The sequence below is a fragment of the Perognathus longimembris genome, chromosome 26 (assembly GCF_023159225.1).
Source record: "Perognathus longimembris pacificus isolate PPM17 chromosome 26, ASM2315922v1, whole genome shotgun sequence".
In the NCBI taxonomy this organism is placed as follows: domain Eukaryota; kingdom Metazoa; phylum Chordata; class Mammalia; order Rodentia; family Heteromyidae; genus Perognathus; species Perognathus longimembris.
This window is the reverse complement of record NC_063186.1, coordinates 8,438,211-8,461,394: the sequence shown is the minus strand read 5'-3', so window position 1 is coordinate 8,461,394 and position 23,184 is coordinate 8,438,211. Positions and strand designations below refer to the sequence as shown.

The 23,184-nt window shown below is 58.4% G+C and overlaps 5 protein-coding genes across 8 annotated transcripts; all 5 read right to left on the bottom strand.

Annotated features, from left to right (window-relative positions):
- Positions 1-584: 584 nt before the first annotated feature.
- On the bottom strand, positions 585-2,914 carry Hyal3 (hyaluronidase 3). Its single transcript, XM_048334475.1, is given in 7 exon segments — positions 585-854; positions 974-1,063; positions 1,674-1,786; positions 1,789-1,829; positions 1,831-2,062; positions 2,065-2,336; positions 2,817-2,914. Coding segments are annotated over 7 exon segments (1,116 nt in total).
- Positions 2,915-3,038: 124 nt separating this feature from the next.
- Naa80 (N-alpha-acetyltransferase 80, NatH catalytic subunit) lies at positions 3,039-6,227 on the bottom strand. The gene is given in 3 exon segments (XM_048334587.1): positions 3,039-4,116; positions 4,119-4,504; positions 6,006-6,227. Coding segments are annotated over 2 exon segments (963 nt in total). The 5' UTR covers positions 4,285-4,504; positions 6,006-6,227; the 3' UTR covers positions 3,039-3,319.
- Positions 6,228-6,630: 403 nt separating this feature from the next.
- Positions 6,631-9,168, bottom strand: Hyal1 (hyaluronidase 1). 2 transcript variants are annotated; one of them, XM_048334585.1, is made up of 4 exons: positions 9,113-9,168; positions 7,773-8,693; positions 7,296-7,385; positions 6,631-7,168 (listed from the first exon to the last, which is right to left on the bottom strand). In XM_048334585.1, exons 1-4 carry the CDS (start codon positions 9,131-9,133, stop codon positions 6,848-6,850), a joined length of 1,353 nt encoding a protein of 450 aa, XP_048190542.1. In that variant the 5' UTR covers positions 9,134-9,168; the 3' UTR covers positions 6,631-6,847. The 2 variants fall into 2 exon arrangements, with proteins under 2 accessions (XP_048190542.1, XP_048190541.1); XM_048334584.1 differs by lacking the exon at positions 9,113-9,168 and having other exon boundaries at positions 7,773-8,851.
- A 3,541-nt stretch (positions 9,169-12,709) lies between these two features.
- Positions 12,710-17,878, bottom strand: Hyal2 (hyaluronidase 2). 3 transcript variants are annotated; one of them, XM_048334581.1, is made up of 4 exons: positions 17,763-17,878; positions 14,980-15,936; positions 14,314-14,403; positions 12,710-13,420 (listed from the first exon to the last, which is right to left on the bottom strand). In XM_048334581.1, exons 2-4 carry the CDS (start codon positions 15,898-15,900, stop codon positions 13,010-13,012), a joined length of 1,422 nt encoding a protein of 473 aa, XP_048190538.1. In that variant the 5' UTR covers positions 15,901-15,936; positions 17,763-17,878; the 3' UTR covers positions 12,710-13,009. The 3 variants fall into 3 exon arrangements, with proteins under 3 accessions (XP_048190538.1, XP_048190539.1, XP_048190540.1); XM_048334582.1 differs by lacking the exon at positions 17,763-17,878 and adding an exon at positions 17,228-17,264; XM_048334583.1 differs by lacking the exon at positions 17,763-17,878 and adding an exon at positions 16,613-16,662.
- Positions 17,879-19,768: 1,890 nt separating this feature from the next.
- On the bottom strand, positions 19,769-22,441 carry Tusc2 (tumor suppressor 2, mitochondrial calcium regulator). The gene is made up of 3 exons (XM_048334588.1): positions 22,155-22,441; positions 21,135-21,255; positions 19,769-20,988 (listed from the first exon to the last, which is right to left on the bottom strand). Exons 1-3 carry the CDS (start codon positions 22,298-22,300, stop codon positions 20,923-20,925), a joined length of 333 nt encoding a protein of 110 aa, XP_048190545.1. The 5' UTR covers positions 22,301-22,441; the 3' UTR covers positions 19,769-20,922.
- Positions 22,442-23,184: the final 743 nt, after the last annotated feature.

The following is a 23,184-nucleotide window of genomic DNA, read 5'->3' as shown; positions in this document are numbered from 1 at the left end:
AGTTAAACTATGCACCCACAATGCCCTGCGTCCGCCCCCCCCGCCCGCCCCGGGGACGCGTTACGGCTTGATTGACACTTGAGGACCCTTGGCGCTGGGCAACTGTCAGAAGTTTTGAAGTTGCTTGGGTTTGAGGAACGTGGGGTTTCGTAGAATAGGGGAAACAGATAAGCCTCAGGCAGTTAGAAAATAAGACTTTATATAACGAAAGCAAGCAGAATAGAGACAACAGGTGAGGCCTTCCAGAGGGTAACTCAGCTCCTCTTCAAGCTCCTGACTTCTGCGCAGACGCAGTCAAGTGTGGAGCTGCCAGCCCTGAGTGGCGGGAAACCTTGATTTTCCGTGGGGCTTTCGTGCCATAAAGAGTTACACGGTCTCAGAGAACCTCTGCTTTTCTTTTTAAGGTTCCACCCCCCCACCCCCACCTTTCAACCAGGTATCCCAAGGGTTGTAAGGAGGGAGTGGGTTGTGCTTGGGAGGAAGGCTGACTGTAAGCTGAGCAGAACAAAAATGGGATTTCTCCCAGGACTGGGAAAGCCACAGCAAAGAGAAGGGCCGGCAGGGGGCCGGGGCCCCCGGGGTTTTTATGTTGCTTCTTTCAGCCCAGGCTTAGGGGTCTGGCAGGTCCGGCCAATCCAGCCCCAATAACAGCGGCAGCTGAAGGACTCCCAAGTTCCAAGGCTGCCGTCTGGCTGCAGGTGCAGAAAGGCTTCCATGTGTCCTGGATCTCGTCGTACACAGCGGCCATGGTCATGGCACCGCTGGTGACTGCAGGCCTTGGCTGCCTTGGTCACACTGATCACGTGGGGACCTAGGGTGCCCACCAGGTAGTCATGGAGACGCCAGCAGGCACCCTAGGGGAAAGGGAACCGTATGTCAGGGCTTCTACTCCATAGTTTTGATGTAACCTCTCCCTTACCCTGGGAACCCCAGTATGTGCTATTGAAGATAAGCAGAAGAGGGCAACAATCACCTCAGAGCTGGAGAAACTCAGGCCCCCCCAGAGCACCACACCCGCTGCCCCCAGTGCTGCACTCACACCAATGGTCTGCACCAGGTCATTCTGGAGACAAAGAGCTGGTAAGTCAGGGCTGAACTGGCCTGACTGGGCCCTTCTTTTTTTTTTTTTAAACCATAAACTGGTTCAAGCTGGGCATCAGTGGCTCACACCTGTCATCCTAGCTACTTAGGAGGCTGAGATCTAAGGATCATGGTTCAAAGCCATCCCTGGAAGGCAAGTCTGTGAGACTCTTATCTCCAATGACCTACCAGAAAACCGGAAGTGATTCTGTGGCTCAAAGTGGTAGAGCGCTAGCCTTAAGCAAAAGGGGCTCAGGGACTGTGCCCAGGCCCCAGTTCAAGCCTCAACAAGAACAAAAACCAAAACTGGTTCACTGCCATGATCTGGTTCTACCTAGATCATGGGCACCTTTGCAACCGAGTTTCGGAGTGGTTTCTCAGGCCCTCCATTCAGAGAATGAGTCCCCTCAGGTAAGGACTCCAAAGGCTGGGCCCTATCTACCTCTGGAGATCTTCTACCAGAGCCATGCCTCACTGGTCAGCTGTTCTAGAATAGGGCCTTTTTCTCCCTCAGGACCTTCCCTTCAAGCTCCCCTGGGAAAGTCAGACCTTCCTAGCACAGGACCCTGGCCCTGGACTCAGCGTCTGCTTACCTGAGACAGGAATCTCCGAGAATCCTGGTGTGTGAGGCGGGCATAGGCCAGGACAGGTAGAGGGTGGATATGCCCAGCAAGAGCCACCCGGAAAGCCTCTTCCAGGCGGTGTGGACGAAGGCTTGGTGGTGGGCAGGTGGCAGCCTGGGTGGGAGAGATGCTGGGGAAGAGAGCACTCGAGGCAGCTCCCAACCAATGCAGCTGGGTGTTTGAGGCAAGGGTAGCTGTGTGGCAGTGGCCCGTGTAGTTGGAAGCCATATGGTGCCAGCCATTGCCACACTCGTTCCCAGTCCAGAGTGGATGCCATTCCTCCCAGTCCAGTACTGCCAGGCCCCTGAAGCTGGATCGCAGGCCGAGGCCGATCTGCTGGGCAGCCCGGGCCAGGTGACAGCCTGGGGGATTCCCCCCCCCCCCCCGCCCCCATTGTAAGCTATGCCCTGGGGCCCCAGGGAAGGATAGCGGCCAAGCTGATTTTTGTAGAAGATGGTGCTATTCTGCCCAGGAAAGTGCACCAAGCACAGGTTCACCCCCAGCACCAGGGCTGGGCCTGGCTGTGCCGTCCTGCCCGAGAGCTGGAAAGAGGAGCTGTGAGCAGCGTCCGTGGCCAAGGCCAGGCCTTCCTTCCCACAGCAGGGAAAAGTCCAGAAGTTTCCTTCATCTCCTCTGCACAAGAATGAGGGCTGGGGGTGGCCTGGCTCCCAAGGGAGCTACACCCCACACTGGCCTGGGCAGCTCCCCCCTAGCCTCCATCTCTGTCAAGGCAGCAAGTCTCCTCTCTGTTCTTCCCCGGTCCCCCTTGTAGTCTGCCCCCCAAATAGTTCTGGCTTGCCTGACTTAATTCCTATCCAACACTCCAGTCTGTGCTGTAACACCACGTGCTTCAGGTTTTTTTTTTTTTTTTTTTTTGCCAGTCCTGGGGCTTGGACTCAGGGCCTGAGCACTGTCCCTGGCTTCTTTTTGCTCAAGGTTAGCACTCTGCCACTTGAGCCACAGCGCCACTTCTGGCCATTTTCTGTATATGTGGTGCTGGGGAATCGAACCCAGGGCTTCATGTATACGAGGCAAGCGCTCTTGCCACTAGGCCATATCCCCAGCCCCGCTTCAGGTTTCTTGGATGGAGAGAAGTCAGGACACTCGGGCTACTGAACGTTCTTCTCCCCTGTGTGGATCTTGCCACTGTATGCCAGGTCTGTCCTCGGTGTCCTTCTCACTGCCTGGGCCCAGTTCGGGGCCTGGCTCATCGGAAGTGCTCAGCAAACAGTGATGAGTGGAAAGAGAATAGTCACTCTGTTTCTTGGGCCTAGCAAGGTGGGAGGGGTAAAGGCAGGTATCACCCCATCCATGGCTCCGGGGCCAAGTTAGATCTGGGGTCTTCTTTCACAACTGAGGACCTAAGAAGTAAGCGCCAGGGTGTTAACAAATAAAACTGTCACAGCCACACCCGACGGAAGCCTTTATTCAGCCACACTGATGGCCCGGAGCCGGGCTACGAAGCCACCTCTGGCCGCAGGTGAACACTGGAAATGATGCCCGGCTAAGGCTGCCCGCCCAGAGGCTTGAGGCTGAGCTGCAGCCAGAGGGCTGCAGCTGGTACTGTCCTGGGCAGTCCAGTGACCCGGAGGCCAGTGCTTTATCCTGGGTAACGCTCAGATGTCTTTCTCCATCCAGTAGATGGGACATCCCTTCAGATCTTGGTATCGGGTCTCCACGGGGCTTGGTGGAAGGGGCCCCGGAGGAGGTGGAGGTGCGGGTGGGGGGGAGGAGGTCAGGATCGGGGGCAGGGGAGGTGGGGGTGGGGGTGGTAATGGGGGCCCCTGGTGGCCTCGTGGGGCAGGTTTGGCAGTCAGGCTGGGAGTCCTCAAGGGTGGCTGGGGACAGGGGGGCTGAGGAAAGGCACGGAGTAGGGTACTGGGCAGCCGTCGGCTGGTGAACACCAAGCCCTGCACGGGCTCGCCCAGCTTGTAGCCCAGGTGTGCGTAGAAGTGCATCTGGTCATGCGTGGTGAGGTGCAGCCGGTGGAAGCCTCGGGCACGAGCAAAGGCCTCCAGGCCCTCCATGAGCCGGCGGCCAAAGCCGCGGCCCCTCAGGGCGCGGGCTACCACCACGGTCTCCACCAGGAGACTCTCGGGCCGGTCTAGTACTCGTGACAGGCGAGCGTGGCCCACCACCGTGGCGGCTGCTTCAGGTGAGGGCTGGGGGCTCAGGAGCATCAAGCAGAGGGGGAAGGCATCGGAGGACTGGCCCAGGGAGTGGAGGCGGGAGGCCCGGCTTCGCGGCCACTGGTCATTGATGAGGTCCACACAAGCATCCAGGAGCTCAGGCCGGTGGTGCACGGGTTCCAGGACCAACTCCGCCAGGTTGGGCCCTGCGATCTCCTTGGCCTGGGGTTCAGGATCCAGGGGGAGCTCAGCTAGGCTAGGACTGAGGTTCATCTCTCAAGGTAGGTGGAATCCAAGGGCAGCTCAACTAGCTTGGTGATGCTCGAGTACAGCTCTGGCTGGTGTGTGGGATCCAGGGTGGGCTTGTTCAAGCTGAATCTCAGGGTCAACTCTGGCTGGCATGCAGGATCCAGAGTCAGCTTAGCCAGGCTGGTCCTCAGGATCAGCTCCATCCGGTGCTCAGGGTCTAGGGGAGGGGACAGCAGCTTGGCTGGGCCACAGCTCAGGGTCAGCTCTTGCCAACATGTAGGATCCAGGCTCAGGTGAGTCAGGCCGGGAGCCAAGGTCACCTCCTGTTAGGCTGCACGTGGCTCAGTGCCAGTCGGATAAGACCACAATCTCCAGGCCTTGGCATCTCTTCAAACCACAAGGCTCCCCTCCTGTGGATAACAGCTGCATGGGAGGGGACACAGTTGGGGTGGGGAAGGACTAATGAGTGCAAAGGGGGGTTAAGTGTATCCTGCAACTGGGGAGTGGTCTCACACTCACCTGATGGTACAGAGGACCTGGAATAAGACCCACTTCCTATACCCCAGGGGGAGAGAATCAGGTGCATGTATCCAAGTGCCCTACTACATATGGGAGGGAAGCTGAGAAGGATGGGAAGCTGAAGGCTAGGGCAGAAACCAGGGCTTCTGGGCCCTATCGGCCTGGCTATCCATCTCTCCTCCCCAGGACACCTCGCAGTGCTAGGAGAGTCAACCCATTTGATGTCCTAGTTCTTCATCTCTCTAGCACTCCGCTACGAAGCCTGGCTGGCCTTGGGCAGAAAACGCAAACCAGACACCATATGTAGTGCATTCGCCCGTCTGAGATTCTCTTGGGAAGCAGCAGCACCTCGCTGACCCTTAGACACTCCCTCATTCATGAAGCTTAGTCTTCCCCCTCCTTCTGGTTCCTTTTCTGATTCTGCCCAGCTCAGGACACTTTGAACAGAGATGCAACTGACCCCATCAGATGAGGCCCCAGCAACACCAGGTAGGGGTGCAGGGTGGGGCCCATAATCGCAGGGAACAGTTACAAGTGTGAGCCAGGTTCCCTCTGGCCTGAGTTTTGTAATCACTCAAGGACCACAGCTTCCTTCCATGCACAGAGGTTGCCAACGGCCTCCAAGTTGGGGCCTGGGAATTCCTGTGTCCAAACCTTATTGTTGCCCTCATTCATTTATTCATTCATTCCTTCCTTTTTGTGCACTGATCCTAGGGCTCGAACTCAGGGCCTGGGTGCTGAAAGTCTCTGGACTTTCTCGTGTGTTGAGGGCTCAATGCTTTACCCACTCGAGTCCCAGAGCCCCAGCTCTACTTCTGGCTTTTCTTGAGGTTCGTTGGAGAGTCTCAAGGACTGTCCTGCCCCGGGGCTGGCTTTGAACCCACGATGCTCAGATCTCAGCTTCCTACCTGCTCCTCCGGTTCCCCCTCCTCAGGCCACACCCCGCGTCCTCCAGGCCCCCTCACCTGGAGGCGGCAGCTTCGGGATGGGGCTCCGGTCCCCGTTCCCGCCTCGCCCACAGGCCCCGCCCATTGTGGGCGTGGCCGCGCCGGGGGCGTGGCCGCTGGCGCCCTGGGGGCCTGCACCTCCCCGCCCCGGGGTGGGCCTCACGGAAGGAGTTCCCCAGCCTCACTCGAGGTGGGGGGTGTGGCTGGGCGTGCAGGGGGGGGGCGGAGGGCTGGACGCGCGCGCGGGGAGCGGGGCGAGCGGTACTGACGTGGCGATCGCGCTGGTTCTGGAGCGTTCGGCGTCCCGGTTTCGCGCGCGCACGGCCCGGCTCCTCACGGTCTCGGGCTCAGCGTCCTCGGTGCCCCCCGCGCTGGCTGAGCCCAGCGGCGAGCTGCGGAGGACGCCATGCAGCCCCTCCACCCTCCCCCCCCAACAGCCGACGGCGCAACTAACTTACCTCCCTCGGATCTCCCACGGCTGCCAGGCCCGGCCCCGGGGGCCCCGCCACGTCACCGCCCAAGCCCCGCCCCCCGCCTGCGTCACAACACCGTGACTGCGCAGCCTCAGTCAGCGCCCTGCCCGCGGGGCGTGGCCTTGGCTGGGTCCCGCCCTCCTCCAGCCTGGTTCCCCCTTCAGGCTCCGCCCCTAAACCCTGAGTCACCAATCAGGTCTGGTTTGGGTTCACTTCCGCTTCAGCCCCACCGCCCCGCCCTCATACGTCACCGCTCCACCCCTTCCCCCGTGTAAGCCCCGCCTTGGACGTTGGCTCCGCCCCCTGCCTCACCTGTCCCGCCCCACCCAGGCTCCAACCCTAGAATCCCATTTTGGGGAGAGGGAGTGGTGTGGGTCTCGAACTCAGAGCCTAGGCGCTGCCCCAAAGCTTTTGTGCACCAGGCCGGCGCTCTACCACTTGAGGCACAGCTCCGCTTCCAGTTTTATTAGTGGTTATTTGGAGGGAAGAGTGGCACAGAACTTTCCTGCCCGCAGTTGGCTTTGAACCATGATCTTCAGATCTCAGCCTCCCTGAGTAGCTAGGATGACAGGCGTGAGTCACCAGCGCCTGGGGAGTCCCATTTTTAATTTGAGTTCCTTGGGGACAGGATCCTACCCCTGCCCCGCACCCTCCCTGTGCCCCCTGGATACCAGAGTTCCCCCACTTTGGGCACTGAAATAAACAGATCTCTTAATGCCCGGCGTGACGTCTGCGTGTCCCGTGACCATGACTTGCATGGCCTGTATTGCGGAACGCTGTGGTCACCCCAGAGTTCATGAGGTGCAAACCTGTGTGGGCCCCGCCCATCACCAAATGTCCCTGTGTTCACACCAGGCTCCTCGCCAGCCCTGGTAACAGCGACACTTGAACTTCACAGCCATCTGTGCCCAATCCTCGAGGGAGAGGGTACCCTTCAGGGTCAAAGGTCGGCCCCCCAGGGCACGCTGGATGGAGAAGCTTGCAGGGTTGAGGAACAGCTGGGCCTTGGGGTGGTGGCGGTGGCGGCGGACACAGCGACCGTGACCCGTGCACAGGGCTTGACTGCACATAAGAGCCCCACTGGTGACGTTCAGGATGAAGGGCCCCAGGGTGCTGTCCATATACTCCTTGATGGCCTGGCATGATTCCTGGGTGGGAAGGAGACTGTCAGAGACACCACGGCAGGCCGTGCACCTGCCTACCTAGGGCCGAGGTAGGAAGGGCAGGCTGGGGTGGGGGTGGGGTTCGTCTCTGCCCCCCCAGGCCTCCACTCACCTTAGTCTTTGTGTTTTCCCAGCTGACCCAGAGTACTACTCCTGCTGCCCCTTGGGCTGCACTCTCTCCCAGGCTGTGCTCCAACTCTTCCTGGAGAAAAAACAAAAATCACAAAAGACAGCACAGCTCTGAACCGCCCTCCCTGGCTCCTGGGGCAGATTTCTGGGCCACTGATGGATGGGATAAATATCTATACCTATAGACATATAACTAAGCTGGGCACTGGTGGCTCACGCCTGTCATCCTAGCCACTCAGGAGGCTGAGATCTGAGGATCGTGGTTCAAAGCCAGGCCAGGCAGGAAAGTCCTTGAGACTCCTATCTCCAATGACCCACCAGGAAACTGGAAGTGGAGCTGTGGCTAGAGCGCTAGCCTTGAGTATCAAAAAGCTCGGGGATGGCGCCCAGGCCCTGAGTTCAAGCCCCACGACCACACAGGAGTAGGTAGGTGGAAAATGGGGTGTCCCACAGAACTTACCAAGGGCAGAAGCTTTGTCCTGTTGTAGAAGATCTGCACATAGGGCAACACGGGCAAGTTAGGGTCCCGGGCAGTGGCGGCTACGCGGAACGCCTCGCCCACACGATGCTGCACAAACATCCGCGCTTTCCCCGTGCCCACCAGCGGGGCGGGCATGTAGATGCTGGGGTAGAGGGCCCGGCTCTGGTTCCAGAGCCAGCTCAGCTGGTCGTTCTGGGCACGGACGGTGGGTGAGCACTTCCCTGTGTAATTCGCACTCAGAAAGTCATAGTTGTAACAGCTGGGGAAGCCATAGTAGCCCCAGAGGCCCCGAGGACGCAGCGTCCGGCCCAGCTGCAGGGTGCTGGCCATCCAGACGCGCGCCGCTTCCTGAAACTGGTCTTCGGCTGCTTCCTCCACCCGGCTCGCCGGCCAATCGGGGTGCTGTGTCTGCACCAGCGCCTGGGAACGCTGCCGATAAATGTCCTTGGAATCCCAGTTGAAGGCCCAGCGCGGACGCCAGGCCTCCCAGTCGATGACCGCCAGGCCCGAGAAGGCAGGTGCGGGGATGGCAGCCTGGATGTCCCAGAACGCGCAGGCCAGGTGGGTCTGCAGGCTGGCATTCTGGGGCAAGCCACCAAAGATGGGCTCCCCCGTGGCCGTATAGTAAGGGTAGGTCCCCAGCTGTGAGCTGTAGAAGATGGTCATGTTAGGACCGTGGAAGGCCTGCCCGGGGTTGACCACCACATCGAAGACGCTGACATCCACGTCCACCCCATACTCTTCCAGACACCACTGGGTGTTGGCGTTCCAGACGGTGATGAAGGGCCGCTCGCTTCCCACGGGGCTCCTGGAGCCTTGCGTCCCGTCCAGCAAGATCAAGAGAAGGGCACAGAGGTCAAGCAGCCCGGCAGCCATTATCCGAGGTGGGGCTGGGAAAACCTGGCCAGGAGAGGCAGGGCTGAGCGCAGGCCTGGAACTTTCTTGTCCCCTGCACAGGGCAGGTGGGTGGAATCCCTGGCTCATCTATCCATCCTTGGCTTGGGTGGGTGGCCGAGCCCTGGGCCATTTGCCTTCCACCAGCTTTGCCCTGGCTTCCGGCTTGTCCACCCCTCTTTCCTAAGGGCCAGAGAGGCCATCACATCTATTGTGAGAGAAGGGGCTGAGGACTGGCCGAGGGCGCCACCCCAAATGGCCCTGTTAGATAAACAGGACACTTCACTCTCGCTTCTGTTGGAAATCCTGATGGCCACTAGGAGGAGAAGGGATGGATGTTCAGTGGCTCGGATGGGGGGGGGGGCTCCTGGATACCCCCCACCCCCTCTCACCCCCCAGCCAGGTACCCGATCATCTCTGCTGACCTGGGAGCAGAAGAGCTGCATCTTCCAAAACTTCCTGACTCTAGCCCCAGCTGCAGCAGAATCTCCAGGAGGAAGAGCCTGCTACTGGCAGTTCTGAGCAGCTTTGTGGAAGTGAGCAAGCCACCCAGTCTGAGGGTGGAGCCTGGCAGGGGCTGGGGGCCGGGCGAGCGGCGGCCACACCCCCTCTGGCAGGGCGAGCTGACTTGGTTGGGTGGTGGCGAAGGCAGCTGGCAAGACGCTGTTGTGGTCTGGTGTCTGGGTTCCTCAGGATTATAGGCTCAGAGAGTAAACTTTCTCCAGATGGCCGCCATGATGACATTAGCCGGCCATAGCCACTCCTGCCCTAGCGTTGGTGGATGCACAGGTCTGGAGATGGAGCCCCGGGACTTCAGGCTTGCTAGGCAAGCATTCGATCACTGCACTCTGCTCCTAAACGCTTGAGAGGATGTGTTAAGATGTATTTTACAGGACTAGATCAGTGAAAGCTGAGCTAGCCTACGTGCTGTGCTATCACAAGCAAACCAAAACGGATTTCACAACCGTGGTGATAAAGGGATGAAAACTGACCTAGAGGCATGGCCCCAGTGGACAGAGGGACTGTGAAGCAAGTGCAAAGTTTTGAGTTCAAACCGCAGTACCACCAGAAAATAAGAGAATCCAGACTGGGTATTAGCTATTCATTAGCAAATAGATTTGTGTTTTCTTCCCACTAAAATAAAATAAACAGCTGGGTGCTGTTTAAGCCGGTCTTACCTGTAATCCTAGCCCAAAGAGGAAAACGTCTACGAGACTCGCATCTCCAGTTAACCACCAGAAAGTAAGGCACGGAGCTCAAGCGGTAGAGTGCTGGTCTGGAGCACAAAAGCTCAGGCCCTGAGTTCAAGTCCCGGGATTGGTGTATGCACACACGTGCGTGTGCCTGTAAGGGCTGACCTGAAAACTGGAGTAACTAAATATAAGTTTTAGTGTTAAAATTATAACAGCTTCTAAACCCTGGTGATGACTCCATGATAGAGGGCTGCACCCCCACCCGTGAGACTAATTTCTTATAGTTTGACATTTAAAAAATGTAGAGAGCACTTGTTCACCTCTATACCTGGGTAACAACCATGGTAACGGACAGTCAAAAATGATCATAGTCATAGACTATAGAAATAACCATAAGAGTAGTAGAAATGCCATGGTAACTGTCAGGTTGGTTTACTTATGATTGAGTACTGGATTGTTTTAGCCTGCTCAAGCTTGCTACTCGTGGTAATGGGAAAACATGGTCGCAATTGTTAAAATAAAGTTGGTACTAGGTCAGCCTGACCGCAACATTCTGCTTCTGTAAATGGCTTGCTTAACCCATTTGTGACTTGCTCTACCCCCGGCATTAACCCCCTGCATCAGTGCTACGTGACCACCTGTGGTCAATTCCTGATATCGAGGCCAGTTCCCGGTATCAAAGCCTAAATAGGTAACTGAAAGGGGAGATAGCCAATAGAAATAGGACAAACTTGCTTGCTAGATGCCATCCAATCAAGTATCTGCCAAGTTGGAATTACCCTGCCCCTGTTGTAATCATAATAAAAACCCTGCCTATCTGAGGGTCGGGGCTCTCAATCCAGATCCGCTGTGTCGGTGATGGTTGGGAGTCGAGGCTCGAGCTTGCAATAAAGACTCTCGTGCGTTTGCATCGGTATCGGCTCCTTGGTGGTCTTTGGGGACTGGAAATCTGGCATAACACACACACACACACACACACACACACACACAAACATTTTTGTGTGCTCTAGAATTATTGTGGCCCTAAATCCTGTCACTGCTTACTGCCCCGTGTGGTTAAGTTGTCCTTTCTTCTGGGTCTTGCTCATGTTCTCCATCAGTCACTGTCTTTATGAGGCTCTAGGGCTCGTACTTGCCAGGGTGGACTGAGCGCTGGGGACAGTAGTGTGTGTGTGTGTGTGTGTGTGTGTGTGTGTGTGTGTGTGTACGCACATGCTCGTGCTTGAGAACCACAACTCCACTTCCAGCTTTTTTTTTTGGTGGTTCATTGGAGATAAGAGTTTCACAGACTTTCCTGCCTGGGCTAGCTTTGAACCTCAACCCTCAGATTTCAGCTTCCTGAGTAGCTAGGATGACAGGCGTGAGCCACCAGCACCCAGCTATGGAGGGAATGATTCACAATCTCAGTTGGCATTGGTTTGGCCAAACTTGTTTCTCCAGCTTTGCTTCCCTAACCACCCTGTCTCCTCATTCACATGGAATACTCTTATCAAACCTAGCATTTGACGTAGTTTGTGCATCTAGTATGTACCTCCCTCTATTATTCCCAGGAGGTTTATATGGGTGTGGTTCACAGACAGGTTCTCCAAATGCCCAGCTCAGGACTGGCCCAGGTGTGTGCCTAGCAAGTTTACTGCCTTCAAATGAAGCCAGCTCCGAGAGGCGTCCCTCACCTCTAGCAGTAGTTGACTCAAAGCCACAGCCCAGCCCTGAACTCCGCTCAGGCTGTGTTCCAACTTCTTGCAGCCTTTCCCGAGCTTTGTTCCTAGCATCTCAGTGTAGAAGGCATTGCAGGACGATGACTTCCTCTAACCCCTGCCCTCCCATTTTGTTATTTCTTTGATAACCGGGACCTTGTGCAAGCTTCCCATCCTGGCTTTTCCGGCTAGAGCCTGTTTTGCCAGAGTCAGTCAATTTCCTGAGGGCAGGGTAGGGTTGTGTGTGTCACAAGGACAGGGGTGACCCCAGGTGGATCTGACTAAGAAGGGTGGAGGTAACTCCTGTCAGAGGCAGCAGTAGTAGCTCAGAGTTGCTCTGCCTCCCCTGAGCCATTTCCTTCCTTCTATTTCTGGTGCCTGGCCTGGGGCTTAAATTCAGGCCTTTTGTGCTCAAGGCTAGTGCTCTAACCACTTGAGCCTTTTGATCTCTAACCACTTCAGGCCATTTGTGTGTGTGTGTGTGTGTGTGTGTGTGTGTGTGTGTGTGTGGTTAATTGGAGACAGTCTCAAGGACTTTCCACTGGAGATTGAAGCCCTGATCTTCAGATCTCAGCCTCCTGAGTAGATAAGATTACAGGCATGAGCCACCAGTGTTGGGGCCAGCCCTGCTTTTTATTGGTCAATTGGAGATGGACTCTGGCTTGGAATGGCTGCATTATCTGTGGAAGCAGGAGGACTCAAACATCTACTTCCCCTTTCTCCTCTGGGGGCCAAGGCCAGGAGGCTGATACTAAATCAACTTGGGGTGCGGGAGAGGAGTAGAAGCATAGTGAACGCCATCCCTCATACAACGTGGGGCTCAATGGCATCCCAACCAACAGACAGCAAGGTCGAGACTGGGAATATGGCCTAGTGGTAGAGTGCTTGCCTCTTACACACCCTGGGTTCGATTCCTCAGCACCACATCCACAGAAAAAGCCAGAAGTGGCGCTGTGGCTCAAGTGGTAGAGTGCTAGCCTTGAGCAAAAAGAAGCCAGGGACAGTGCTCAGGCCCTGAGTTCAAGACCCGTAACTGGCCAAAAAAAAAAAAGTTCCTAGCAGAGGATTTCCCAGAAAATGAGTACAACCTCAAAGTGACCCAGGACTCTATCTTACCCAGAAAGAGAAAAACACAGAAGCAGTTGTTTTTTAATATTTAATTTACAAAAGAGACTCCCCAAATAATAATAATAATTATAAACTATCTAAAGGCAGAAGGGTAGGGTCAAGCCACCCCCAGCCCAGCTGTACCCATCTCTGAGGGGACTTCCCCTCCCCCTTAGAACAGGGGGGTGGGGGGGACAGCTGGGTATGGGGGGGGGGCTCTGCCCCCTCCAGACTCGTCTGTCTTTCCCCTCGGGCTCGTACTTGCCCAGGAGAGCTCCGCGGCAGAGGCTAGCCAGCTTCGTCTAGTGGCCAGGCAAGAGACTCTTCACAAGGTCCAGGCGAGGATGATGGTGGCCAGCGCCATCAGGCTGGTGAGGTAAGACCCGGCCTGAGCCCCGCCGGCCCTTCCGGCCGACTGCCTGCGGTCCCATTGGCACTGCTCGCCACCCCAGCCTACGTAGCACTGGCAGCGAAAGTGCGTCTGTAGGTAGCCGAGGTCGGCCCGGCTGAGCTCGCCCTCGGGTCGCAGGTGTGGCTCGTCAGGTGCCTGGCCAGGCACCAGGCGGAAGCTGCTGGCACTGAGGTGGAGAAAGGTGTTGGCATTGGGGTTGCGACGCACACAGCGCCCGTGGCCTTGGCACTGGGTCCGACTGCAATACTGGGTGGCCCAGGACACGTTCACTACGTAGGGGACCAGCTTCTGCGTCAGGTAATTCTTGAGGTACTGGCACGTCTCCTGCGGAGAGAGCAGAGGTAGCCGTGGAGGGCTGACAGAGCTGAGAGCACGGGCTTCAGCCCACAGGCCCGGACGGAGAGGTTGTCCAGGTTGTGGGGACTACACAGCTGCTCTCCCACTTGAGCCACTGCGCCACTTCCGGCTTTTTCTGAGTGGTATATTGGAGATAAAAAGTCTCACGGACTTTCTTTTTCTTTTTTTTTTTTTTTGGCCAGTCCTGGGCCTTGAACTCAGGGCCTGAGCACTGTCCCTGGCTTCTTTTTGTTCAAGGCTAGCACTCCGCCACTTGAGCCACAGCGCCACTTCTGGCCATTTTCTGTATATGTGGTGCTGGGGAATCGAACCCAGGGCCTCATGTATATGAGGCAGGCACTCTTGCCACAAGGCCATATCCCCAGCCCTCAAGGACTTTCCTGTCTGGAAAAATGGCTTGGAACTGAGATCCTCAGATCTCAGCCTCCTGAGCAGCTAGGATGACAGGCGTGAGCCACTGGTGCCTGGCCACACAAGTCTTTTCAATATGGTTCTGGGGACTGAATACAGGGCCTTGTGCATGCTAGGCAAGTGCTCTGCCAAGCCACACCCTGAGGCTAGCAGCACTTTCTCTTAACAGTATATATGTGTGTGTGTACATCACACGTACACCTATTCCTGCTGAGAACTGAGATTGGAGGAGAGACTAGAGCCCATCTGGGTAGAGGCAGCAAAGGGGAGAAATCCAGCTGCTTAGGACAGCATCTCCTCGTTCCTGACCACGGGGCATGAGTGCCGTCTTTGTGTGCAAGGACAAAAAGTCTGGGGTGGGAGCCAGATGGGATTTGCACACCTGAGTGGAGCTGGGAGCAAAGGTGTCTGTGGGCTGGGTGCAGGTGGGCTGGGTGAGTCTCACTTACCACACTTGAGGTGTACGCCGAGTCACCCCAGAGGATGACACCGGCCGCGCCCAGGGCTGCACTCTCACCGATGGTGGAAATGAGGTCCGTCTGTGTGGAGAGGGGACAGTCAGCGAGGAAGGCTGACAGCAGAGGGTGAGGAAGGAGAGGTGGGCGGGCTGGGTCCCATCTGCTGGCGGCCTCCCTCTGGAACGCCCCCCCCCCCCCCCACGTGCTGGCTTCCTTCCTTCCTTCCCTTTTTTTTTCTTTAGAAAAAAAAATGCTGATGCTGGGGCTTGATCATAGGGCTAAGGAGCTCTTACTTGGCTTTTTCCCCCTCAAGGCTGCCATTCGACCACTTGAGTCACACTTCTGGCTTTTGGGCTAGATAGTCAGGGATAAAAATTCTCCTAGACTTCCCTGCCCAGATGGGCTTTGAATCTTGATGCTCAGCTCTCAGTCCCCCGAGTAGCTAGGACTACACGCGTGATTCACTTCTCAGCCTCCCAGAGCCTCCGCGCGTGTCTTCAAAATGGGGGACATCGTCACCCTTTCATAAGATCACAAAGAGAACAGGCTGAAGAAATGGGTGGGGACTACACGACTAGGAACAGCGCTTTAGGCCCTTGGTCTCCCCACTCGTGCCATGGTTCTCAAAAGAAGGCGCAAGCCACGGAAGACACATACCATAGTGAGCCCGCTGAGCTTGCGCGAGTAGGTGGGGCGCGTGAAGACGTAGACGGGGAGCGCGTGATCGGCATGATGGGTGTGAGCCACGCGGAGAGCCTCTTGAACACGGAAGCTGACAAAGTTGCGGCCCTGGGTGGAGGACTCTAGTGTCTCATCCAGGTAGACGGAGGGAAAGAGCGCCGTGCTCTCCGCCCACAGCCAGGCTAACTGGTCGTTGCGGGCCACCTCCACGTCAGGACAGCGGCCCGTGTAGGTCTCCCAGTTCTGTGCGTAATCATGATTATAGCAATCGGGAAAGAGGTAGAAGCCCCAGAGGTGTCGAGGTCTGACCGCCTTGACGTAACGTAGTGTCTCCAGCATGAACTGCCGGGCGGCAAACTCAAACTCATACTGTGCTTGTTTGATGATTCGGTCTGGGGGCCAGTCAGGGTGGCGGCTGGCCACCAGCTGGCGCGATGACTGGCGGTACACATCCTTGTCCTGCCAGTTGCGGACCCACACAGGCCGCCAATCCTCCCAGTCAATGACTGCCAGCCCGGGGGGCTCCAAGGAGCGAATGTAGTGCTCTACAGATTTCCTCAGCAACTGCAGGTGCGCCCAGAGGCTTCCATTCTGCGGGACGCCACCGTGCACTGACATCCCGGTGGAATCAAAGCGTGGATACAGGCTGAGGCGGTTGTAATAGAAGATGGTGATGTTCTGGTTCACGAAACCTTCATTGGGCGAGGCCTTCACATCAAAGGCGCTCAGGTCCAGTGGCACCTTGTGGCGCGGGGCACAGTCCTGCGTGGGCACGTCCCATGCCACCACGAAGGGTCGGTCTGTGAAGATGGGCGGCGTGGTGGGCTTGAGCTCCAAGGCCCGTGCCACCGCCAGTACCAGAGCCAGTGTGATGAGGGGGCCCAGGCCTGTCCACATGCTGGGCACTGCAGGAGAGATCAACCAGCTCAGGAGCTGAGGGGAGGGTGGGAGAGAACAAGTTTAGACTTAAGAGAGTTCTGGAACGTCCAACCCCCACGCCAATCCACGCTCTAGAAGCCTAGGCTTGGGGGGGCGGGGGGAGGGGGGAGTGCAGCTATTCAGACCATGGGAGGCTGTGAGAGGTCACAGGTCACAGTGAGGCAGGTCAACTACCAAAAGCGCAGGGCCGGAACCTGCGAACACCTTCGACCCCGCAGAGAATCGGGTGATCAGGGGGTGGACTGGTGGCTGGAGGCGCTGAGATGCTTCGGAGAGTCCTGAACCCCGAGCCCCTTCCCCCGCCACCCCCTCCCCCATCTACCCGGGGAGGACCCCCGGATCCTCAGAAGCAACCACCGTACGGAAAGGAGCCGTTCCAGAGCACGGCTAGGGAAGGGATCTGCGCCAAGAGCCGGGCCGCCGGGCCGCCGGGCTCCGAGGAGGCCCCGCGGGGGACAAAGGGGGCCGCGGCGCTGCGTCCGGGCCTCGCCGGCCGCCGCCGGCCTTTGTGCTGGACCCCGCCCCCAGCCCGCACGTGGGGCCGAGCCCCGAGGGGAGGCGGAGTCCCCGGCGCCCCGGCTCGGGGCGGGGGGGGGGGTTGAGGGTGAGGAAAGAGGTGGCCCCCGGGGGGGGGGTCCGGGGTTCGCCCCGCGCCGCGCCCCGAGCTCACCTCGCACAGGGCGCCGCCGCGGGGACTCGCGCCAGGGCCGCCGCCATCCCGGGCCCAGCCTCGCCCCGGCCGCCGCGGCCTCCCGCCCCGCGCGCACCGCTGCCCGCGCCCGCCGGCCCCGCCCCCGGCCCCCAGCGCCGCGGGCCCTTTAAGAAGCCGCGGGCGGGCGCACTGGAGGCCGGCGCGGAGGGGGGCGCAGCGCCTGCCTGGCCCGACGCCGACGCCGCGTCTCGGGTTCGAGACCCAGCGGTTCCCACCCCTCCGCGGTGGGAGGTGGACCCCTATCCCACACTCAGGGCCACTGGGCACCGCGGTGTCCGCCGGGGTCCCCGCCCCCCCAGTCGGTCAGCTCGAGGCTGTCCGTCCCCCCCCCGCGGCCCGTGTAGGTGGTACGGCCCTCCGTCCCGGGCCGGTCTCTTAAAGGGCCAGGCGCAGGGAGGGCGGGCGACGGTGGGAATGCGGGGGGGGGGGGGGGGAGGTGGCCTCTCCGGGCCTGGCTCTCTGCAGGCGCTGTGGGCGCCCAGGCCTCGGCTGGGGGGCGGCGCGGGTCCGACCCGGACCCCGGACGCTCGTCTCCAGCCCTGGGGCCCTTTCCTGTGGGTGGCAGGCTCTCACCTCCAGGACCTCTCGGGAGCCCCGGTCCCCCCCGGCTCCCCGCAGTCCGCAGTTAGCCCCGCCCCGCCCCGGCCGCCCCTGCCGTCCCCGGGAAGGGGCCGAGCCCGGCCGCCGGGGTTGTCCTGGAAACTCGGGGTCGCTTGCCTGGCGGGCGGGGCGCGGGGATGGGGGAGCTCCGCGGGGCTCGGAGGTGCGGGGAGGTGCTGGCCAGTTCCCGGGGTCCCCTCCTGTGCAGTCCCCCCCCACGGGGGGAGGGGAAGGGCGCCACTTGTGCACAAGTTTTGGACTTCGGACTGGATGCCGGGGCTCCCGGGCCGCGGCGGCCCCTCCCGACCTGGGGAGAGGGCTTGGCTTTGGAGCTGGGGGCCCAGTGCGAGACCTCACCCCTAAGATCCGATCTTGGGTCGGGGAACCCAGGTTCCCCAAGAGCTCGTGTCCTCCCCCGCCCCCCCCGACCCCGGCTCCTCCATCCAGCCTGTCGGCCAGTGCCCCCCGGGGGCGCAACCCCACCTCCTGGGACCTGCGCGGGGCTCACCTGCGTGGGTCCTGGGGCCCCGGAGGTCGGTGGTGGTTCTCCTCCTCCTCCAGCTGTTGCCCGCTGGGCCAGCCTAACTGGGACTCGAGAAGCCCCATTCCCTCCCTCCCGCCCTCCCTTCCTCCCTCCCTCGCGCTCCCGCCTCCCCTCCCGGCCCTTTCTCCTCACTTCCTGCTGCCCCTCCGAGAGGAAAGGGCTCGGAACAGGCGCGGGGGAGGAGATCGCCCGCACCCATCCCGAGGCCCGGCGGGCGAGCCCTCTGCCCTCTCCCCGCCCCACTGGCTGCCCCAGGCGCCGGGAAGGCGATGGGCCCAAGAGCAGGTGCCAATTCCCTCCATGCCCACAAGTGCTTTAACGCGGGGGGGGGGGAACCTCTTTGCCCCAACTCTTCCTGATGTTAGGGGTTCTCTTTAAAATCCAGTGGTGGTCTTTGTGGGAGTCAAATTACTTGGGGAGGGGGGTAGTCTGCAGATTGTCCTCTAGAGCAGGTGACAAAGAAGGGACTGGCCCTGGGGAAGGGGGGAGAGAGGGGGATCTTCCAGGAGTCAAATTATACTTTTTTCCACCGAGGGCAGAGGAGGCCCCCCGTGTGACGGAGAGGGCGTGTGGCTGGGGGTAGGGGGCTTCAGCAGGGTGCTCTCCTGCTAGGTGGATTTCAGGATTTGCTGCAGAGTGGGGGCCCTTGACCACAAGGGCTAGAAAAGGCCTGGATGTGATGGGGAGAGTTCTCAGTGTAGAGGGCCCCACGGAGGATTGTAGCACGTTTCCAACAGTCTTCTCCAGTGGTGCGGATAAATCTGCCTACCCTCAAATCACCCTAAGTCTGCTTCTCAGCACCCCACGAGCCCACATTTCCAATACCCAGAGGCCCCTCTTGTAACAGTAGGCTGGGGAAGTTGGGGACACACCTGGGAGTCTGTCTCTCAGGACATGGCAGAAGAGGGGAGACTATCCTTTTACCACTGTGTTGGTTTCACAAGAGACAGAGGCTCCAAGGGTGGGGACCCCTGGGACAACAAAAGCCAGGCCTGACTGTCCCAGGGCAGGGACGCTTCCTCCAGCAGCAGGGCAGGAAGGAAGTAAACCCAACCCAGCGGGAGGGAGTGTGGGGAAGCACAGCCCTGACTCCCATTGTTTCCAGCTCTGGGGTCAGAGGGGCAGGCCCAGCACAGGGAGTTCCCCCAGGCAGGACAGGGGTGGTGGGAGGTAGGATGTTGTCTGGTTTGGGACAGTCCTGGCTGCTGAAAAGCCTGTTGGCAAGGGGAGAGGGGGGTGGTTGGGAGAGGAAGTCAGGGTCTCGGGCCTGGCATACGATGGGCAGTGGGAAGACAGCTCACACAAGTGCAAGGTTAGGGTGCAGACTCAACACATTCAAGACTCTGAAAGACTGGCAGGCCATTTGCCCACACCGGGAAGCCCCTCTACCTGGAATTTGTTGATGGCAAATGCTAGGCCTAGCACAGAATGTCCCTCACAGCAGGCCCAGAAAATTTGGCAGAAAGCAAAGGAAGTACTGGGGGGCTGCGCTTTGCCTTATGGGACAGAAACCCAAGTCCCTTTTCCCAGTGGTGGCCTGGGAGGGAGCAAGAGAGCTGGAGCTGCAAAGCCTGGTGGTGGTAGGGCAGAGGGTGGTGACACCTGCCCCGTTGTGCTTCACCTAAGGTCAGGCCTGAGGTCTGTGCCACATTAGCTGTTAACCTCACTTGAAGTCAGATGGCAGTGTAGAGGTAGTTCTGGAATAGAATAGAGCTATTCTAGAATGACCTGGGGTTAGACAGCGGGGGGAGGGGGGGCAGTCAATAATAAAGCAGCTCAAGAGCTCCGATTGCTCTCACAACAATGGACCCGCAGGCTGCCCCCCCCTCGCTGTGGTCCTGTGTGAACACAGCCACCTGCTGGTCACAACTGGTATTGCCACGGGCAGGGCTCAGGTTTACCACTCTTGAGTGCTGGCCTCGAAAGGGGAGATCTCGAGTGTCACAGTTCCCTAAGATGCCACTCTTACATGCAGGGTCTACAAATAATTTTATTGAAATTGAACAAACAACCACAGTCTTCCTAAGCTGGTGGGGGGGGTGTCACCCACCCCAAGCCGTTTCCCATACTCCAGAAGCACAATGCTTGCACAATAAAGAATTAAAAAAAAAAAGTCATCTCTACATAGAAATGAGACTCTGCCCCAACATCATCGTGGACTAGATTATTTACAAACCTTCACATTTTAAGTATTCCTTTTACGGTCTTTCCCTCCTTCTTGCCCCCTACCAAGGGGCTCCAGTACTTTCCCTTGAGTGACTCTAATGGGGTGAAGATATTTTAGGGGAATAAGTGGTGGGATACTCATACTGGCACCAGCTCTACTTGTTGTTCACCACTGGACAGTCAGTCCCTCTCGCACAGGGTAAAGGCAAGGGAGATTAGACAGAACGGGGGCTTGGGACACCGTCCCACAGGTATAACCTGTCCCGACCCTGGCTCGCACCCTTACGTCTGGGGAGGAGGGCAAAACTAGTTGCAGCGGGGAGGGATCCGCCTAGCCCTGCTTGAAGGAAGAAACCTCCAACACCAGTATCCATTCCTAATAACAGTTAGTAAACTGTCCATCCCAGAGTGGGAACAAATGGCAGGTAGGCAGGAAGAATCAGGCTGGTGCTGCCCCCACCTCTGTCCAATAAAGGAAGAATCGAGGTAGCAAACGGCTGAAATGCTCCAACTAGGGGGTAAGGGAAATGAGGGAAGGAAGTTCACACATGTGTTCAGCCCCCACAGCCCAGGGGCTGGAAGAAGGCAGACTTTGCTTGTAAAGTGCTGTAGCTTCTAGCAGGGCTGGGCCCTAGGCAAGCTTGGAAGAAAGCAGGCCAGGCAAGGAGCCTGGAACCAGGCACTCTTGACTGGCATATGGCCTGCCATGCCTCTTGCAGGGGTGGTTGGGGAGGGTGGTCTGGAAACTTTGCCATTCGCTTCACCAGCCACCGACCACCTCTCGCCCATAAACCAACCATTGCCTGATTAACACCAAGGGACTTGCCCTGCTTACAGCTGAAGGATCTGGGCCATTGGAGTCTATTCAGGGTTGTGGCCACAGGCTGGACTCCTCAGCGGAAGTCACACTTGAGTTACTTGCAGGGGCAGGGAGTACTTGTGTCTGCCACCCCCAGGCTCACACCTCATAGAGGATCACAGGGAAGTCCACATGAATGTGGGGAGGGTCCAGCTTCACGATGCCCTGCCATGGAAACAAAAGCTAGTGAGGGTTGGCTCAGAGGGCTTTACTCCAAGAAGCCTTCCCTGTTCTTCCCTGCTCCTCCCCCCAGTAGACCTCTTTTGGCAGCATACTTGATGTAGCTTCTATGACCACTCCCAGCCCCTCACCTGAGGAATCAGATTCTTATGTACCCTCCTCAGCTTGGCCCGCTTCTGCCCGTTCTTGGTGATGATTGTCTCCTCATAGAATTCATGAGCCAGATCTCCATCTTCATCATAGAACATGGAACTGGGTAGAAAACAGAACAGGCTGTTCACAGCAAATGCCACAGACCAAGGAGAAGCATGCCCAACTTGGCTTGAACTTTGGTTCAGGCAACCAAAGCTAGTTCTCATCATGGGTTTGTTCTATATAAACAGCCATTCCAGCCTCAGGTCCTTCATTTGGGGATTATAAAGCGGGCAAGGTGGTGGCTTAGGGATGTTAGTTTTATTCCAGAAGACATTACTGGCCAAGTGCCAAAGACTAAGATGTGGATGTCTGAGCTGGGAAGGAGCCTAAAGGAAGGAAAACCGCATCTCCTCCTCCCAGTGGCTAGTGCAGCCATTATCTGAGAGAGAGAGAGCGAGAGAGCCAGAAGCTCACCTAGGACCAGATCATTCTGGTGCTCCTGTGGAAAGAGTGAAGTTAGCACTCCAGATCTGGGCAACACAACAGGGTGAGGGTCTTCTCTGCCTCGCCAGGTCTCACTTCAAACATTGGGACCCCAGCCTTATTTCCCAGTCACTACTCTCAGGGGGTCCAGCCCCACTACTTTGCGGAAGGAAAGACATCGAAACCGAAGGTCATTCTCCCCTTAGACTAAGGGGGGGGAGGGAGGGTATTAGCCTCCAATTTGCACGGAGTTGGAAAGAGTGACAAGAAGATCCTGAGGTCTCGTGGAAACCTTGTCTTAGCTTTACCGGGGAGTAGCGCATCCTGAGGAGCCAAGCCTGGATTCCACCCTTTCCTGGAAACACCTTCGGCACCTCCCTGCCTCCAGGGGCCACTGCCCGGCTCTACCCACCCCTTTGCTCCGACGGGGGAGCAAAACATGGGAGTTGTCCAGACTCCAGTGGGGGAAGGGGTTGTCTGGCTCCCTGCCCGTGGCGCCCGGCTGTCCTCCGAGACGGAGCCCACGCCCTTACCCGCGGCGCGTGAATACGAAGGGTGGCACCGCACGGGATCGAGGCCGCACCAAAGCTTGCTCGGTGCCCGCCGCCTCCGGGCCGCCGCCCCCCGCTGCCGAGGTGAAGGGCCAAAGGCCCCGAGCTTTGGAGCCGCTGGCGCCCATGTCAGGGCCGCCGGCGCATGGCGGTCCCCGCGGCCGCTCGGCTCTCACAGTGCGGTGGGTACCACCATGCCCAGCCTCTGCCTCCGCTCGCAGGTGCCGCCGCCGCCGCCGTCGCCGCCGCCGCCTGCTGCAGGCCCGGCTGTCTCCACGGAAACCTCACTTCCGCTTCCGCACGCTGCGCCCTCTGATTGGCTGCTGCTGCCGTCGGTCACTGAGGCAAAGCCAATGGGCATCCTCGGAGGTATCCCAGCATGCTCCGTGGACCCCCCCCCCCCCAGATCCCAGCAGGCCACGCTCCTGTCACCCGAGCCGCGGGCGCCGCTCCCCTTCCCCGGGAGGCCGGGACCGAGTTCGGGCCGCTGGCTCGCTCCGGTTGGAGGTCGGGTACGGCAGCTCCGGTGTCCCACGTTCAGGCCCGGCGGGCATGTCCCACCGGGACACCGCAACCCTGCACTTGGGTCCTGCTGCAGGCCCGGGCACAAAGGTGGCGCTTGGCTTTTATTTTCACAGCCGTTTTTGTGAGGAGCAGAATCCAAGGGCTTTATAGGATGCCTGAAAATCTAGTAAAGCCCTTGCAATTGTTGGGGGGGCAGAGGGAATGAGGTCGATGGGGGTGCACTGTCTGCAAACATATGGAAGATGGAATATGGAAACCTCCCCGTACAAGCAATGCTAATTTAAAATGTTAAAAGTAGAAAACTTTCAAACCTAAGAAGCCTTCCAATGAGCTAGCCAAATGTCTTACAGTTGCAGAGGTCTGAAGAACCTCAATGCAGTGTTCTTTCCAACCTCACCAGAATGTGTGCTTCATAAAAACAAGTGTCAACCACTGTGCCCTTGCTGCCATGTGTGGTCTACAGCTTCTCTCAGAGCTGGGTGCATTT

Coding starts and splice junctions, on each gene's coding strand:
- Hyal1 (XM_048334584.1), bottom strand. CDS start 8,777: ATGAGCCAGGGATTCCACCCACCTGCCCTGTGCAGGGGACAAGAAAGT. Junction 7,386..7,772: donor GGACAAAGCTTCTGCCCTTG/GTAAGTTCTGTG, acceptor TTTTTTCTCCAG/GAAGAGTTGGAGCACAGCCT. Junction 7,169..7,295: donor GGGAAAACACAAAGACTAAG/GTGAGTGGAGGC, acceptor CTTCCCACCCAG/GAATCATGCCAGGCCATCAA.
- Hyal2 (XM_048334581.1), bottom strand. CDS start 15,900: ATGTGGACAGGCCTGGGCCCCCTCATCACACTGGCTCTGGTACTGGCG. Junction 14,404..14,979: donor AGCTCAGCGGGCTCACTATG/GTATGTGTCTTC, acceptor CTCTCCACACAG/ACGGACCTCATTTCCACCAT. Junction 13,421..14,313: donor CGGCGTACACCTCAAGTGTG/GTAAGTGAGACT, acceptor CTCTCTCCGCAG/GAGACGTGCCAGTACCTCAA.
- Tusc2 (XM_048334588.1), bottom strand. CDS start 22,300: ATGGGCGCCAGCGGCTCCAAAGCTCGGGGCCTTTGGCCCTTCACCTCG. Junction 21,256..22,154: donor TTCGTATTCACGCGCCGCGG/GTAAGGGCGTGG, acceptor TTTTCTACCCAG/TTCCATGTTCTATGATGAAG. Junction 20,989..21,134: donor ATAAGAATCTGATTCCTCAG/GTGAGGGGCTGG, acceptor TTTCCATGGCAG/GGCATCGTGAAGCTGGACCC.